This window comes from Melozone crissalis, unplaced genomic scaffold (assembly GCF_028551555.1).
Source record: "Melozone crissalis strain CALT ecotype California unplaced genomic scaffold, PUWL_Pcris_2 ptg000036l_1, whole genome shotgun sequence".
Classification (NCBI taxonomy): Eukaryota; Metazoa; Chordata; class Aves; order Passeriformes; family Passerellidae; genus Melozone; species Melozone crissalis.
Genome location: NW_026535814.1, coordinates 498,643 through 517,585, shown reverse-complemented (window position 1 = coordinate 517,585; position 18,943 = coordinate 498,643). Strand labels below are relative to the sequence as shown.

Genomic DNA, 18,943 nt, shown 5'->3' with positions numbered 1-18,943 from the left:
CATCTATAATAATCCCAAGTGAAATTTAGTTAAAATTTAAACTAGAAAGCTACCTCTATTATTAACAGCTTCTTTGCAAGCAATGCTAAAAAGAGATAGAACTGTAAGTTCCAGAAAAAAAGACTAAAGGACATTTAAGGTTGTGGACATGTAACAACTTTATTATGGATACTTGGTGCCACGGTAGTTTTATGCTGTTGGGGGTTGGGTTTCTTTCTTTTTCTTTCTTTTTTCTTTCTTTTTTCTTTTACTTACAGAATTTTTCCAATAAGTTGCTAGGAAACTAATTACTGAGTACTTATGGGTACTTAAAGACAAAAGAAGTAGCTGAAGTCAGGAGAAGATTGTGGCATCTGGCTACTTTTTTCTCAGGGAGTTTCTCTTGGAGAGACTCTTCGAGAATAGAGGCAGGTAAAAGAGAGGAGCTGGGCCAGCTGCTCCCTCTCATTCTTTAGCGTCCAGAGAAGGACGATCAGGCCGTCACTTACTGTGGGGAGAATTCACTGGCACTGCTAGAGTTCAGCCCTGAGGGACCAATTACCATCTGCTTGCATGTCCCAGGAATCCTGATCTTCGCCTCTCCCGGCCGTGCTCATAGCCGGCAGGCCGCTCCTCTGTCCCTGCTGTTTCTTCTGTACTGCTCTCGGTTTCCCTATGCTGTAATTCACACCCTTCTGCCCTGCCAGAACGTCCTGCAGTTCCAGCTACCGCCGCCGAGCTTCTGATGCATCCCATCCACCACTCTGGGATTTTTTTGCTCATTTCTGTTGTTTTCCAGCCTGGTGCACCTCAGAGTCCTGCAGGGGCACTGAGAATTGACTGCTGCAGGGTTTAGTGAAGCAGAGCTGCTCCTCCATCCCTTCCCGTCTTGGCCGAGAAGGCTTTCATGGGGTTCCTGGTTCTGTTTGTTGTTTGTTTGCCTTGTTACACATACTAGTAAAGAACTGTTATTCCTATTGTAATATATGTTATGAAATGCTTATAGAGAGAATGTATTTTATAAGATTGTGAAATCCAAACGAGTCTCTGACCACAAGCAGCCCAAAGACAGACGTCTACTTGAATTATGAGATTCCTGGAGGCAGCAGGAGAACAATACTCAGTTAACTTATGAATAAACGTACCCAGCGCGATGATCACCACTATCCCGAGTGAGATAGCAGGAGTTGCCACAAAGATATATCTGAATACATGACTTTCCCGGACATGATTAACACTGGCTATCAACCAGGAAACAGCGATTGTCCAGTTCTGCACAGTGAAAGAAACGGTCTTGAATATACAGAGTTACAAAAGAACTCCTCTGCCTCAGGCATAAAAACCGTATCAAACAGCCCTGCAAAAAGCAGTGCACATGAACGGGGGTAGATCTGATGCTGTAGAGGTTGGATCTAGGTTCACTCAGCACCAACCTCGGGCTCGACGCTGTCTCTTTGGCTGTGGTGGTTTTGAGGACAGTATTTTTGTCGCGTAAAAAGAAAAATAAAATCTTTCCACATTTTTGATAAATTGGCTTTTCAATTGATCATTTATAACATTATCTTCATATATTTGCCCGAGAGTCCCTTAATTTCAGTATTATAATAATTTGGAGGGAGACTGAAATAAACAGGAGACTTTTTCTCCTTTTAATGCCTTTATTAAAAGTAAACAGCTCAAGATTAGGAAGCCCAACGGGTCTGCAGTCTCCATCATCTCTCCCAGGGTGACTCGGAGGAGGAGGATATGCACAGCTTCGTCCACTAAAGGGCAGAGCTGGGGGTCCCGTCCTCGTGGGAGCCTTGGGCATAACCCCAATCTTGACTCTGCACTGACTCCCGGCTTGGGGTCTTGGTTTCAGATGATGTCGTGCTCAGGGTGAGGGACAAAGGTTTTCAGCATCTCTGCAGGCTCAGCACTCTGTTCTTCACGTCCAGGCATCACTCTAATTTCTTAATTCTGTATTGGCTCGTTGTTTTTGGGGTCTTTTCGGTAAGTTTGACATTTCCCATGGCATGCTGGTCCCAAAGTTATTTTGCATCTTCTGATGCCCCCTCCCACGTCTCGTCCCCTCCCCTCACAGTCTGGGTAGAAGAGCCATTAACTTAGCCCTAGCCAGGGCCTTTACTGATACAAAAGGAGCCATTAACTGCGACGACTTGTGATTATAACAAACAGGTGTAACTCTAGCAGCAACAACTGGCTTGACTGGTTTGCAACTCTTTTTTTTTTTTTTCCCCCAAAAATTTGGCAGATTTTTTATTTATAACAGACACCTGTCTTTCAAACTAAGACATTGCTCAGTCATTGAACACTTTTCACAGTTCCAAGACTGGAAAAGAATGATGAGCTAGTATGCTTATACAAATCAAAACTTTGAAGTTTGCTGTGCTTCTTAGTGATTAAAGAGAATGTCAAAGTGTCATTTGGTCTATACAATACAGGTAGCCACTTATCAATGCTAGATTAGGGAAACCCAAATCTGGTAGCTAATTTTAAGTGATGAATGAGATTACTTTCCAAATGCTTCAGTTACTGCAGCAAATACTAGTTCTGATGCAAATAAAACACAGTGGATGTCTAAGAGTACTGCAGTAATAAAAGCTCTCAGATTATTTTCTCTCATGGGATCAGTGTCACATGATTTTCTTCCATGATATCTGTGTGTTTATTTTCAGAGAAGACAGACTTGTCTGATGAAAAAAATGTGTGAAATAAATAATGTGTAATGTTCAAGTGTGTTATTCAGGCTTCGGTCTTAGTTCTTGAACTAGAATATAGATATAAAGTTTATATGTCAAAATGTCTCAGAAGTCTTGCAGCTGCAATTTCCAAAGTCTTCAAGAAACACTGAGGGTGAAGTAGTGGGGGGGGAATTTGGGGTATAAAAAGAATTTCACTCAGTATCAGGCTGGGTTTGGACACTTTGGACACACTGGAATAGCAGGCATCAGAGGGACTTGCAGCACCCTGGGGCACCATTTCTTTCACAGTCACCTATCTGGCCTACAAGAAACTTGCACTCACTTGACTCCCTCACAGGCATCCTAACACAGCTGAGACTGTCAGCCTTCCAGCAAAGCCCTTCTTTTTGTTACTGCAAAAATGGGATCAACTGTGGTAATGCCTCAATCTCAAGAGTAGTTTTTGAATAGGTTTATGAAGATGCTAAAAATAATTTACAAATCAGAATTATTTTGTTATGCAAGGTTCAGAAATAGTTATTTTCTTTTAATCAGGACAATTACACAGAAATTCTTACATTTTTATGCAAATTAACAATCATCACTAAATTTAATCTTTTATGACAACTTTTTCATTTTTAAAAGCTTAAAAAAAAAAAAAATTACCAATAAATTGGTAGGGCTATGGGCCTGGAAAATACATGCTAGAAATATTGGTTTTGTGTTGGCCATATCCAAATACACCATGGGCGTTTAAGGATAGGTGGACCAGAAGGTACTTACCATTACTCAGGTGTTCTCCACTTATATCTTAAGTAAATGGAATAGAGAGTTAAATAAAAGCTTAAGAAACAACTAATTCCAGTAACCTTCTCTTCATTATGCTCCTAACAGCATCTCACAAAATTGTGTTCCTTAGCTACTGCTTCTAGATTGTTTCACTGAATAAAAGATTCAGTGTAAAATTTTAAGAACAAAACTGAAATTTCAGCTGCAGCCACACTAGTTTGTTAGAAGAATAATGACATAAAGTGCCAGCACACACTTGTCTCAACACAGTTCACTAAAACAAACCTTGTTTGGTACAAATGGATAACTCATACCAGGTATTATTATTTTAACATTATTTACTACTCTCTAACAGAAACAAGAATTTTTCTACATTGATTTCTGTATAATTTCTAAGTAATGGTGAGGTAATTTCCTACCAAAAAGAGCTGTTGTCACTGAACACAACACTAGGTGCAACACTAGAGAGATGGAAACAGCTCCTTAAAACTGCTTTGCTACCAGAGTACTTCCCTGGGATCTTATATTGTTAAGTGGAGCCCTGCAGCTACCCAATTAGGGCTGTGAAACTCACAAGGTATGTCTGTGGATGACAAACTATCTCACAGGGACAAAACAAGAAATCACGCTTCAAAAGGGCATCAAAGGTACTTATCCTAGGGAGTCTCAAAGGGAGGTCAGGGCTCATGTTAACGCCGCAGGAACTGCCAATCCACCGCAGGAACTGCCAATCCTTCAGTGAGAGATGCTGGAGTCTTTTGCAAGTCCTGTTGATTGTGGTGAAAGACTCTCAGAAACCAGCAACTGTCTGAATGCTGATCAGACACCACGACATACGCATGAAGGATCAAAATAGGGGAAAACATAGAGGAGAAGAGAAAAACTGCAGCAGCAGATGCAGCTCCTGCCACCTGATGCCAGGCTAGGTACCTTCTCTATTTATCACCAGGAATAAAATTCAGTAAACCTGGGGAAGAGTAATGCAGTATAGAAAAACACAGCAGAAAACTACAAGACCCACATGTCCTTTTACTTTAAATTTAATCTGTCAGATAGAAGTTATCTATGTACAATCAGTGTGCATTGTAACAATTCTGTCAGTAAAGTCATAATTCAAATCTTCTATAATACTAACTACCTGCATAGCACATTTGACATTATTGCCCATGTTGAAGAGGGAACATATGAATTTACAATTAATTTTGATTGATTTGGATACTGAACTGTTCAGGTATTTGACACACCTCCTTTAAAACCAATGCACCTGAAAAGCTTTCCAGAGCACAGTTTAGCTAGAAATTTCTTACCATTTCATTACAAACAATCACAACATCAACAGCTTAATACAGAAAAAAGACCTCCCCCCCAAAAAAACCTCCAAACAACAAAAAAAAAACCCACAAAAACAAACCCACCCCAACAAAAAACCAAAACCAACAAAAACAAACAAACCACAACAAACAAAAAAAACCCCAAAACCACAAAACAAAACATGTATCTAAAGTATCAAAAAAAGGGAGCACTAAATGCAATAGTTTCCTTTCCCCATTTTTACATTCTGAACAGTGACTCCATCAAAATTTTTTATTGAAACATGTACGTACACTGATTTTGTTTCATAACTGTGACAAGAAGTCCTGAGTTGGTGAGGAAAGGAACAGTCAAAAAAAGCCTGAGGGGGGGAGGAAAGCTCATTTAATAAATTTACAACAATTTACAACCATTAGTTTGTGTTTTGCTTTTATTTTTATTTTTTTTGTTTGTTTTGTAAAAAGGCATTGTAACTGATCACAAACAGGAGAAATCCTGACTATTTTACAGTTATAGGTACAGAATTTAAATATTCAAGCTTGTGATGAAAAGCGGCAAGGTGGTCGCAGTGTACAATGTAAACAAGTAGCTTTGGAAAGTGAACAAAGTCCTTGAGAATTCTTTACTAAGAAAAAAAAATATTCTCCCCATTCCCTCCTGAAATATGAGCACAGGTCAGTGTTTAAAAGTTCATTTACAAACATAACTTAAAACATTATCAGCCTCAAGCCACTTTGACATGAAGAGTGTCATACTAAGATCCAGTCTGAAATGGGCAGTGTTGAGGTCCCTGTAAAAGTAAACATCTTCAATTTCTTAAAAAAAGTGCCACAGCATTTGCAGCACAGTGCAGCATAAACTTTAAATATAAAAATATTTTTCTTCTGTTGGGATAATAGACCTTGCATCCTGGAAAGAAGTGTAACAATACTGCTACTGATAGAATATCCCGTCTGTATCTTTCAAGTCATGTAAGGCAATTACTGTGTTAATTTACTGTATATGGCTAAAAGAAGGTCCAGAAAATATCAGTCTTTGTTATGTTTTCCGACTACTCCATGTATGTTCAGGTGTACTTTTGTGATCTGATGAATGTTCAAACGGAGATCTGTGACCGAGGGGAGATCTTGAACCATAAGGAGATCTCTGATCCAGGGGTGACCTTGGGGCACTACCTGAAGCTCTATGGTCCATTTGCCAGTCTGAGTGGTACCTATAATCTCTGGGAGATTTATGATGGCTGTACTCTGAAGAGGAACGGTGATCTGAATGTATCCTGTGGTCTGAATGGGAACGGTGATCCAAATGAACCCGGCTGTCTTTTAGACTCCCTTCCAGGCTTGATCTGTGGTCTCTGCTCCTGTAGTCATCTAACTTCCTATGTTTACTATCACTGTAGTACCTAAAAAACAGGAACTTATTTGTATTAGTTACTGGTAACACATCAAGAGCCACAATTATGTAAAAATGACAGAACTGCATTAGAGAAAGATCATTGTTGCAATTTTGTGTTACTCAGAAAAGACTGTTTGGCACTTCCTACAAGCATAACTACAAAAACACAAAGGGAATTCTGACCAGCTTTCAAAATTGCTAAAGAAACTCACCTGCTGTCTTGTTTGTAGTGATCCCAGTCTCTGTGATCTTTTCCATTGCTGAAGGCTGAATAAGGCCTTTTCCTGGAATCATTTTTCTTGTAAGCATCTCCCTGATGCCTGTCCTTATGATGATCATGGTATTGTGACAGATGTCTATCAGAGGAATAGCTGTCCCTGCTACTGTCATCATGGTTTGTATGCTCCTTCAATCTTTCCACATCTGTTTAATAAAGCAGAGGTTAAAAGGAAATACCATAACATTTTTACTTCACCTAATTCAAACAGCACTTCTATCTGTCAGCTGTAAACCAGTATGAAATGGACATAATTTAAAAGAAAGAAGACCTAAATAGCTGAAAATCAAATGCAATAATGCCAGTGAACACAAAAAATCTCAGATTTAAGAGGAAATCAAGTTAGAATGTAGATGCATAGGACTTGGAAATGTAGATGCATAGAACTTCTCAACCTCTCCAGTCTATGAAGCTGAGTGTCCAAATGGGCAGTGAGTAGAGAGTACCTTCAGTAGAGCAATTTTAGATAGAATGGCAGCAACTTCCTCTCTAAGAAGGCATAGACTTTAGTATAAGTAATAAAGAAACACCTTGTTAGCAAAAAAATTTCAGTGGTATTCCTAAAATTTGTGATTGTTGATTTTAAGTCCATGACAATATACTTGGAAGTTCAGTAACACAAGATTAAATAAAGCACTACATACAAAAAGGCAGGTGTGGAAACATATGGGGAAAAAAATGAGTGTTAATGACAACAATAAAAGACAGCCCCTGTAACTAACAACTGTGACAACCAGTCAGACTATGAGACTATAGTCTTTCATCACAGTGATACTGTGACAGCTACAGTCTCAGAATTTCTGATAAGTTTACAGGTTTTAAGTAGACCTCTTGCCCTCTCCAAAATTTAACACGAAAACAGTTTTTTTTTAAAGGATGCTCAAATAACCTGGTAAGTATCAGCTTCACTCTGCACTCTGCTGGATTTCAAGAGCAAATTAGTGAAGGTTTTCGAATTAGTCTATTACTGTGGTACTTAACCATGTGGAAAACAGAACCAGAAGACATGTGCAATGAAATAAACATGAATACTTAAGGTATTTAACACAAGAATATACTTGAAAGTTTCTTACCTGGATTTCTAATTACATGTGTATTCACATGACCGCTAATATTCTGATCGCTGTGTTGCTAAAAAAGACAAGTACACTTTTTACACTGGTAAAGTAAATGTACTTATTAGTAAATCCCAAAGTTCATTTGAATACATTAGAAAAATACTCTTATCAAAAGAGACTATTATACTGCAAACACAAATAGCAACTTGAAGTGTATTTCCATGTTCTTCATAATCCTCTAAATCTAATAAAAGTTATAATAATTAAAATATATATTTGTGTATTTCAAAACTATTTAAAAATATTACCTGAGACTCTTGACGTTTTTTGATTGCATGTTTATACAGTTTGTGCAGCTTTCTGGCATCGAATTCTGTAAACTTAGAGACAAAAATCCACAAATTTCTGAGGAAGAAGAAAAAAAGAAAAGTTGTAAGTCTTCTTTAAATTTCTTTGCCCTTTATTATGTAGCAGAACATAGATTTGACTGAAATTATTTGAACAGTACTTCAGTAAACTGGAAATGGTATATAAGCTACACAATATTGCAAATTTCCACAAGAAATGTTATGCGGTTGTAAATTAAATATTTGAAAGACTGATCCCTTTAAAAATTTTTCACTTTTTAATATTTATTGTAAGTACTTCAGAGTGTGAAGTGCAAGGACAATAGTACTAATAAGAATTGTTAAATTTTTGTAAAATTCTTATTTAAAACATAGCTATCAGTTGATATATATATCTTCTAAAAATTTGTTTGAATTGTGAGTATTTACCAGTCTGTAAATTAAAATTTTAAGTACCTAAAGGAAGTAAAAATTGTTTCAAATATGAAATTTCTTACAGGATAACACACTTGACGCAACAAACCTTATTGTATTAAACCATCAGCAAGAGAAATTTTCCACAGACTTTTGAAAGTCTAGTCAAGGCTTTTGGAAACCAAGTAAGAGATGTCAAAGAGGACAAAAGTCATAGGGTAATAAATCTGTGCCAAATCTGCGCTTGAAGGAACTGAAGAAGAGCAAAGACAGTTTGTCACTGTCAAGATGCCAAAATTCTGAAGAAAGCTTTTTCTTCCATGATCACAGGTGAAGTTTTTTTAACAGATACTTATTTTTTTAGTGAAATTTGCAGGTGGAATGCTTAGAAAAGTCTACAGAATACAGTGTTCAGAAATACTTGAAGTGTGGGGGTTCACAAAGCAGCAGGATTCTCCTTCACTGTGATTATTTAAACATGATAATTTCTGTCCACAAGTTTGACTAAGTATGCAGCCAGTCAATGCTGTGCCTAATGAGACCATTCTAACTTAATATAAACTACAATACTTCTTATCAAATGTAGCTAAAATAATTTTATTTATCTACACATAACATCATAACATTATTCTCAATAACAGCTCTATTACAAGTTTCCACTTAAAATAATAATTAAAAAAACCTACTAAAACCTAAGACACGGATCTTGCTTTTGTATTTCAGATCACCTTACTATTTTCAAGTAAAGGAAGTAAAATCAGCAGAAGCAAATTACACTAACAGAATTCTTCAAGAAAATGCAAGACTTAAGAATTTGATATATATATATATTATCAGAGGATGTATTTTCAAGCACAGAGACATTAACTGAACATTCTGACAAAAGTAAGTCAAATTGCATTAAGAATTTATCAATGAAATACAAGACCAGTATTTTTTTCTTAGTTCTTTTTATATTGTCATCTGATATAGATGTAAACTCTTCCCTCGTTTTTCAAGTGCATCTGAGTACATTATAATAAATACTTGTCATCAAGTAATAGTTAATACATAACACACAATTTCATTTTAGAGTACATTAAAAAACAAAAGAAAGAATCCTACAACTTGGAATCATACATTCAACACAATTTTAGAACTGTATTTTCAACATGAATTATTAAAAAACCAAAATGACCTGAAGTTGAAAAACCAGATTGTTAAAGGTAAGAATGGTATTCACTGAACACAGTGGCAGTGACCAGTCCCTAGCATTTGCTGTCAGTGTTAAAGACAGAGATGTCTCCACCTTCTGGACAAAATACAGTGCTATGCATCAATGCTTAAAGTCAATCCATTACAAGTCAGAACAATGTATAATCACCTTTTAATAGACTCCTATTTAAAACAGCAGAAAGATACAAGAAAAGGGGAAAAATAAACAGGAGAAATAACTAAAACCTGCTCTTCTCAAAGGAACCAATTGCAGACTTCCCTTTTTCAAGTAAAACCCAAGAAAATAACTTACTTTCTCCACTGTTTAATTTGTTCGGGACTTGTGTACTCCTTTAGACACTCAGTAATATGATCCCCAATTTTGATAAGACACTGTCTAGTATGCTCCAGCTGTTCTCTTTCAGAAAGGCCCTTCTCTGGTCGATCAAGCTGTTTCAATGCTGCCTTGACAGGTCTCATTCTTTCTTTGCACTGTAAAATGGAAAAAAGGAATGTATCGATCCAAAAGAAAAAAAATTAATTCTCAAGCATGACTCACCTTTTACTGTGATATATAACAGGTGAAGACAGGATTGTTAGAAGTCAAATGAAACACAAGGCTGTCTCAGAGGTCTAAAAAATGTTTTACATGTTCTCTTCGGAAGATTATCAATCCAATTGGAAATTCACTTCTCTATGAAAGCATCAGATTGTGTAAAATACGTGTATCCAGCTGTAGAAGGTGCCAATGTGTATATCTCAAACATCAGCAGTCGGATAGCTGTGAAGCCACATTTTTTTCTGTTCAAAACCCACTGCTGTGGGCTTATATGGCAGGTCAGGGACTAACATACTGATTTTCATTCAAAGTGTGTAATCTACTAATAAAACCTTCTAAGCTTTTGCAGACCTGCTCACTTTTGAAGTTCCTTTCTCTGTGGAGAGCTTGGTTCAAACATGGCTTAAAGAAAGAGGCCATGAAAATATACAGCTGATGGAAAAGTAAAAGGCAGCTGTAAGCAGCAGTTCCCAAGCCTGTTTCTGTAAATAACTAGGTTCTCAGGCACATTTTTATAAACAGCAGGGTTCTCAGGCAGTTTTCTCATAACAGGTAAACATTCTATCTTTGGCTGTTTTGGGAACAGACATGGAGGTTTTGAGAACCACTCGTATCAGGGTGAGAACACAAATCTTGGTTTCAATAAACAAACCACAGGTATTGAAAACAAAAGGAGGGGTTAGTGTTTAATCTGTAACCTATGATGAGCTCGGGTTTTGCAATATGTATGAACTTAATTAACATGGTTATAAAAAGTGACTAATTGAATCAATAAATCGGAGTTCGATGCTCATCAATCGGATGGTTGTCTCCCTTCACTTCGTTATTTCTCTTGCAAGCTTCCAGGAATCTAGGGTGATGTCTTTCCCTTAAGGGTAGGACACCACAAGGATATGAGAAAGCACTAATTTAATATATAGGATTTGTGAGGAAAAGGACTTACTACAACCGTCATTTGCAATTACAACTCTGAGCATAATCATGTAGGGCAAGACTTACCACCTAAAAAGCTATACAAACTCAATGTCAAAATTAAATATGAGTGTTCAGTACATTTCAAACAAATACTTTCTGCCACCATTACACTTGGCATTCATCAAAGGATCAAAATTGTTTCTCTGAGCATTTTTCAAACCTCACTCCTTTGCAGATATTAGCAGAAGTTAAGCTACCTAGAAGAAAGCTAGTTTGGGTATAGGACCATAAAGGGTGGAAACAACCTCCAAGATCATTAAATTCAAACTGTGACTGAACACCACCATCCCAACTGGACTATATCAAGTTCCACATCATTGTTCTTTTGAACACTTCCAGGCATACTGATTCTATCTCCTCCTTGAGCAGACTGTTCACTGTTCAACCACTCTGTCACTGAAGAAATCTTTCCTTACATCCAACATAAACCTTCCCTGAAATAGCTTGTGGCCGTTTCTTCTTGTCTTGTCACTGGTTCCTGGGAAAAGAACTGATCCTCACCTGGCTACAACCTGCTATCAGGCAGCTGTAGGGTGTGGTAAAGTCTCCCCTGATTCTCCTTTGGGCTCAAAAACTCCAGCTCTCTCAGCCACTCCTCATAAGACTTGTGCTCCAGACCCTTCCCCAGCTACATTCCCTTCTCTAGACTGGCTTCAGCATCAAAATGCCCTTTTTGAACTGAACACAGCACTTGAGATGTGGCCGCAGGGAATGCTTAGACTAGCCACAAATAAAGGTCATGCATTCTTGAATTTTCATATTCTGAATCCAGTGTTTTAATAATGAATCCAGACAAATCCAGTTGGCATGGTTTAAATTGCAGACACTTGCTTAATCATACATCAAACTCCAATAGCATGGTACCCATGACCAAAAGAATATCCTCCTTGTCATCAAGGTCACTGTCAGTTAAGCCGGAACATTTCCATTTGAAAGTGCACTTAACTAGTATGTTTAGACTGCACCTGACCATGGCATAATGATAAATACCAATCATCTCCTTCCCCCATTCTTCCCCACTATATGCTACCAAACCTAGAAAAACCAAACAAATACCTGGAATGGAATGAAATGGAATATCACCATTACCAGGTAAGCATCTAGGGACAACTCGGAAAAACTGGGGAAGCTGTTCCATTGCCATCTCATGCCACTAAGGAATCAAGCATTTGGTTTACATATTAAACTTGCCACAGATTAAGGTAGCTTTTTAAAAGACAGCTTATAGAGTGCAATTCTTAAATAGAGAAGTGATCAGAAATATATAACTGCATATGGAAATCAAATTATTTTCTGTCATTACCCACACTGACATATCCACTTGAATCACTCAAGGGCCATGCTGAAAATCACAGGTGAGTTAAGAATAAACCCATGGACAGTAACTGCCATAATCACAAGAATCCTACTGGTGTTCTCACGGCCAGTACCACAATACACCGAACAGACCTAGTTGGCAAAAACACAGCTGCTGAAATCTGAATGACAAAACAACCACAGCTGTGAAAGTAGCTCACTGATACTTTTCCACGGGCCTCAGCCAACCTATAAAACTTCATATAAATTGTGCATATACATTTTTCTCAAATGTTAATTATATTCTTGTAAGCAGTAGTGATTAAACAGAATTCTTTTGGTGTCAGAGACATTACCTCAGCAAGATATTTCTAAGTGCTTTAGCATTGTTTCTTCCTGTGTTTACTAACTAAAGTTTGCAATACTTCAGAAGAGAAGTGCTGAATCCTAGTTTTTCTTGCTATCTTACAAAGAAGAAAAGCATATATTATATGGTGAAGCCAAAGACTCCATGAATTCCATTAACATTCATTCACATCTGCTCTTAAGAAGCAGGATATACAGGTGATTCTCATGGATAAATCTTTAGTTAATATTCTCAACCTATTAATCCTACAAACTGTTGGGTTTTTCTATTATCTTGCATATATACAACAAAAATCCAAAATAAAACTGCTAGAACAGAGTCAAAAATCACTTTAGTACACTGCCAATAACATTCATTGATCCAAGACATTCCAAAAGATCACCTGTGTTACTGTGCCAAGTAACGGTATCAATAATATCAGTAATTGTCCTCATTTAGACTATTAAGTATACACAATAATTTATTAAAAAGTGACTTACCACACTGAAAGTTTTCTGATCTAGCTCTTCAGATTCTTCTGATATTGGAACTGGTTCACTAGATGCAGTAATATGAACTGGAGTATCCAGCAATGGAATTTTTTTAGTTTTTTCCTTATTTTCGGATTTTATTTCATTTACCTAAGAACAAGATACAAAAATATTTAACTACATTTTATTTTGGTTCTGCAATTATAACAGATGACAATACCCATAACCACTGCATTCTCTTCAATATATAAGAATAAAATCTATACTGGCATTCAATTACAGCACATTTTACTTTCTCTGTGAAATGGAAAAATAGAATTTTTTGCATACATTCAGTCCAATTAAGAGTTGTATCACTGAACTTCCCCATTTCAAATGCCTGTCCTAATGATTTCAGGTAGTAAAAGTAAAGCTTCAAATAACATAAAATACTTTACTGAAATGACAACTAATCAGATCCACAACAATTTTTCATCTCAAAATAATTTACAAAAACCTGGTGGCCTTCTCTAGCACTATGTAAGATAAGTAAACCTAGTTACCTTCTCTTCCTTTACTTCTTTTTCTTTCTGTGTGGATTCTTTTACTTTGTTTTCTCTCTTTTCTTTAATATCCTTTTCTTTTAATTCTTTCTTATCCTCTTTTTCTTTTTTGTCCCTTTTCAAATCCCTCTTATTTTCCTTTTCTTTTGTCTCTCTCTTTTCTTCAGCCTCCTTCTTTATACCAGTATCTGGCTCAGGCTTTTCTTCATTTTCTTTTTCTGCTTTAAATTTTTTATGCAGATGTTTCACTGAAACAATCTCATCCTGCAATATGCAAGCATATATGTCACATCAAATTGGGTTCCTATCTATACAAGTTTTGCATAGATTAAAACACTTTTTCTCTGTCAATTTTTTTATTTCTGGACATAGATTTATCATATCACCTCTAAACAGAACTGAATGCAGTTGGTCAAGAAATATGAGTGCTATGCACTCACTCCCTTGATGTGACAAAGCAAGTACTGATTGGTGGAGGCAGTGGGCATGAGAAATTGTATCCAGTTAACTTGGAATAAAATTTGAATTTGATCCCTTTAAAGGCTGTTAGACTGAAGACCTGAAATCTAAAAGGAAGTATGGTTTTGCAAAACTAGTAAAGCTAGTCAAGTGATGGGAGATTTAGAAGACCTCTGATCTAATTAGCTCTGTCCCAATCCCATATTAAACACTCACAGGAGAAGGTAACAGAATCCCAACTTTCTCTTTTCCAGAACTGTTAATTTCACTAGGCTTTAAAAAAATCTTTAATTACAGACTCTCTGTTATGTGCCCATTTAACCTGTTTGGAGGTGAACAAAGTATTACTCACTGCTCTTTATAATATTCACTGAAAAGGTCTAGGATAAAAACTAATATCCTTTCAGACACAGAAAAATACTATAAATAAAGTATTATTATAACACAGATGGAAGAATCATTATCATGTTTGAATTTATTTGAACATACCAGAAAGGCACATACAGAAACTGCTTATCTGTTGCATGAAAACAGATGAACGACTGTCTAGTACTTGAACTGAACCAGTTACTTAGAACATGTATGAAGTTATGAGCTCAATCAGGGCTAAGTTTTAGTGTTTAGGTATCATGGGAACTACTTTCTAGCAAAAATCCAATGATTTGATAACTTTTTTGTTAATTCTAGCAGTAAAATAGGTAAGTTTTAGATACTGCGCACAGTATGGAATCTAGGTAGCTAAAGCCAGTAGTTTAGAAAGGTTGTAGTATACAGTCCAGTATTCAGAAATGGAATTGTTATTCAGTGCCCAAAAGTACTGAAGCGATGAGTACCTGTTATTAACAGAGAGGACAGCATTCTAGGCAGTTTCTCAAAACACAGTTAAGTCCATCAGCTGATAGCAGTATCTTGTCTTTTGAGTGGAGATGAAGACTAACACTCATTTTTAAAGTAGTCTGAACAATTAATTTGCTTAGTTTTAGGGTCCAGTTGTCTCCATTAATGTACTGGCAACTGTGGCAACGTTTGCAGATCTTAGTCTTACATTGCAGGCAGATTATTCTAGCTACAAACACAAGGCAGTCTACATTGATTTTTTTTTTTTTATTGCTGGCTTCACATTTTATTCTTTATAGTACAATTTAAATACATACACTGAAAGAGTGATTAAAAATTACTATTTCTTCATAGATTTATAATGGCTTTTCTAATGCTAATTTTAACTATGTATTCCACAAGTAGTTTTTCTTTTAGAACAAGATGACAATTACAATAGCTTGTAACTGTTTGCTTTAAACAAAGTACAGTATTTTATGGATTATAGAATTGCAGTTACTTAGTTCAACTGCTTTCAAATCAGCTGTGACATGATCCTAAATTTTATCCAAATTTTTATGTCTAGTGATTTTGCTATGTGATGAAGAACAAAAATAAAAAGACACAACAAAAGCATAATACCAAGATTAATAATCATAAGTAAAAAAACCAACAAGGTTAGTTTTTCTGAAAAATGAGAGCCATGATGTACACATGAGCTTTCATATGCAAGCCTTGAAATACAATTTTTTATGCTGTGCATTCCAATGGAGCTTGGTGACATTTTTCTCAGCTTCAATGAAAAAGTCTTTACCTTAAGAATCATTACCAGCAGTAGTAACACATGAGCAACATCCAGTAGTTTTACAACTGTGATTTGCAATTCTTGCAAATACAGGGCTAATGCTTAAAAAAAAAAGTTGAAACTGAGCGATGTCACTATTATTTAGACTATAATATTTTAATAACTATTTGGAAAACTCATAATTCCTTATTTATTTATTTATGATTAAACTGAAATGGATAGTCTTCCATGTGCTTGTACTGATGCAACATCAGTTGTAGTGGCCATGGGAAAAGAATGACATTCAGGTGTTTTAATTTTATTAAACCAAGCAGAAGATGAAATACAAATTGATACTAACAGGAAGAACTGAATGTATGGTAAGTATCTTTACTGTGTGAAAGATACTCACCTTGTTATTCTCATCATCATCTTCATCAGATTTTTCTGACGGTTGTGGTGAAGAATCACTTTTTATTTCTTCTTTTAATTTTGCAGCCTTTAGCACCTTATTCTTCTTAGTTCTTGTTTTCCTCCTCTTTGAATTGCCCTGAATGTAAATTGATCTCTTTAATCATGTCAACTGACAGGCATCCTAGCACTATATTTGCAAAGTCAGATTTGGTTTTACATCAAAGAGAGAGTTCCTTTTATTTTATTTATTGCCACTAATGACCACCACTTTACTCAGGACTGCAGACAGAGCTTAGTGTAACAGTAGAGAATACACACAAATAATAAGAGACTAATACTATATGAAACTTGCAATTAATATCCTGAGTTTGTCTTATGTTCTAAAATTAGGAATAGAGTAATACTACACAAATAAAAAGTGTGGAACTGAAAAATTAAAAGGATCAGGTGACATGCCAATCAGCATATTGTTTTACCTTATTAATGAATGCCACATTTTACTTACTGCTCCAGCAAGCCTTTGTGCTTCCTTCCTCGCAAGGTCTTTATTCAGTAATTTAATGAGGTAGTCTGCACGGGTCTGTAACTGCTTTGCCTGGGGTTTCTTATCTGGATCATCAGGCAAAATCTGAGGAGAAAATGGTAGCATCACAGCTGTGAGTACAGATTATCAACTTCAGATGGTAGCCTGGAGCACATTCCAACTACACTCAGTAAATATATCAGAATGTTTAAAGTGAAGGAGAATTTCATGTAAGTTTTCATTTCTCTCCAATGAAACCAATGCAAGTGACCAATACAGTCTTGGAAATTGCATCAGAGTTTAAAACCAGCTCAAGAAACCAGCCTCATATTTCTATCTCCACTCTGATGTTTCATCTAAGAAATTACAGCCACCTGTACCAGTCAGTCACAGAACTCCAGCATCTGACTCATTCATCTTCTAAATGCAGCTGCCAAGAACACAAATACATGGTTTCAAAAGCCAGACAAATTAATGAAAAGCAGGTGTAGGAATCATGACTAAGCAAATTTGGACACAAACCTGTCTTCTCAAAGCCCAAAGCTATAGGTTGTTGTCTCTGTCACAAAGTTTACTTCACCCCAGGCTTTTCCTCAGTATCTGCTGCTCACTATTGCTAAGAAGTCACTATTGCACTAATTCTAGTATAGCTACTCTCAATTGGGAGTGGAAGACAGCTTCAACTGAAGAACCTGGGGATTAAGCAGGGATGGAGAAACAAAACCAGAACATCTGAAGTAAAGAAAGAAAAGACTGAAAAAAATCAAATTACACAGAACCAACCACGTGAGAATATGAAAACACACACTGACTGCAAGAAGGCATGCTTCAAAATAAATACTCAAGACCCCAAAATTTAGTACTATACTATGAGAAGGATATGAATTACATATGAAGTACAACTGATGTACATTTTTGCAATTTCATTTATCATAAAATAAGTTCTTTCAGTAACACTACTTAGCAGCATCAATACCTAAGCAAACAGTCCTTGATGAACTATTGTAGACGACATACCTTCTGTGTCAAACTGAGATCAGGATCCATTTTTATCATTTCCCAGCTGCCATAACCATATTCATAGATGCCTATCAACAAATTGGAGTCATCTTCCTTACCCCAGTCTATATCAAAATGAGCAGCCTTAGTGTGGCATGGGATGACATATCTAGAAGAAATGTATTAGAAAGAAAAATACATGATTTTTACATCTGAAACTTAGTGAGGGGAAAGAGAACATACTGAAAATAATGTAACTAGATTTATTTTCTCTGCTGAGATGCTGGTAAATTTAAGAAATTAATCCAAATATTTATAATAATATTTTCTTAGTATTTCTATAATACAGTTATTGAAATCAGCACTGGAATGTGTTTCAAAGCTTATTAAGACTAAAATATGAAGAACAGATATCTGTCTGTAGCCATGAGCTTTGTGATAGGATCGGCTAGCCACGAATAAAAGCAAAAATTAACATCCAAGAGTTCTAACGAAGTGGATAGCTTAGGAACTGCAATACACAAGGTGGCAAGTTTAGAGGGTAGGAACAACTACTGCTGCACTTTGATACTCCTCTCAAGCAGAGGTGACACAATTAGCTCCTCCTCAAGCCTGAATTCTAGTCCTAATTATTATTAGTAATTGAACACAGTTCATAGTGAATACAATTGACAAATTAAGGCTCTTACTGGCTTCTGTGGCAAAGTAAGAAAAAACAAAGTACAGCTGTGGAGCAGGTTACTGCCGCCAGTTCTTCAAGGGAACAGAGGAATAGAGGGACAATGCTTTTAACAAAATGTTTAAATCAAAGTTGCAAAAAAAAAAAACAAACTTGAGAAGTTTTCTGCATTACTACTCCCTTAAAAATATGCAAAAATCAGTACCTTTTTCTTTCTTCTGGATCTGAAGGAATGGATTTGTGCAATGGTGCCAACTCTTCTTCATGAGAGATGACTAACTTTGCATTTACTTGCACTCCTGAGATTCGGAATGTTGGGCCTTTAACCTTCCCAAGTCTACCTCCTTAAAATAAATGACAATGCTATTAAAATATTTACCTTTAAAATAACATGAGAAAAATGTACATACAGAAAACAATTATATCACATCACCTTTTCTTGACAAATGCTTGAATTAAATGCTTCAGAATTGAAAAGTCCCTGCTTAACAGGAGTACATCTAAATTTCATAGCAAATCAAAAATCTATTTCCTTTTTCAGTGGTAAGTCACACAGAAAGGGGAAAAAGTCACCTTACTATAACTCTGGGTTTATTTAAATTATCCAGTATG

At 36.2% G+C, this 18,943-nt stretch overlaps 1 protein-coding gene across 2 annotated transcripts in view; it reads right to left on the bottom strand.

The window, feature by feature from the left end:
• Positions 1–4,867: 4,867 nt before the first annotated feature.
• The window catches only part of CHD1 (chromodomain helicase DNA binding protein 1), a 54,443-nt gene continuing 40,367 nt past the window's right edge, over positions 4,868–18,943 (bottom strand). Inside the window, exons 27-37 of one of the 2 annotated variants that reach the window (XM_054283301.1) lie at positions 18,537–18,675; positions 17,671–17,821; positions 16,636–16,758; positions 16,129–16,266; positions 13,658–13,921; positions 13,125–13,265; positions 9,762–9,940; positions 7,802–7,898; positions 7,509–7,566; positions 6,371–6,581; positions 4,868–6,165 (exon numbers count right to left, since the gene is read on the bottom strand). In XM_054283301.1, coding sequence (XP_054139276.1) covers positions 5,802–6,165; positions 6,371–6,581; positions 7,509–7,566; positions 7,802–7,898; positions 9,762–9,940; positions 13,125–13,265; positions 13,658–13,921; positions 16,129–16,266; positions 16,636–16,758; positions 17,671–17,821; positions 18,537–18,675 — 1,865 coding nt within the window. In that variant the 3' untranslated portion in view covers positions 4,868–5,801. The remainder of the gene's footprint in view (positions 6,166–6,370; positions 6,582–7,508; positions 7,567–7,801; positions 7,899–9,761; positions 9,941–13,124; positions 13,266–13,657; positions 13,922–16,128; positions 16,267–16,635; positions 16,759–17,670; positions 17,822–18,536; positions 18,676–18,943) is intronic. The other variant, XM_054283302.1, reaches the window with a different exon arrangement.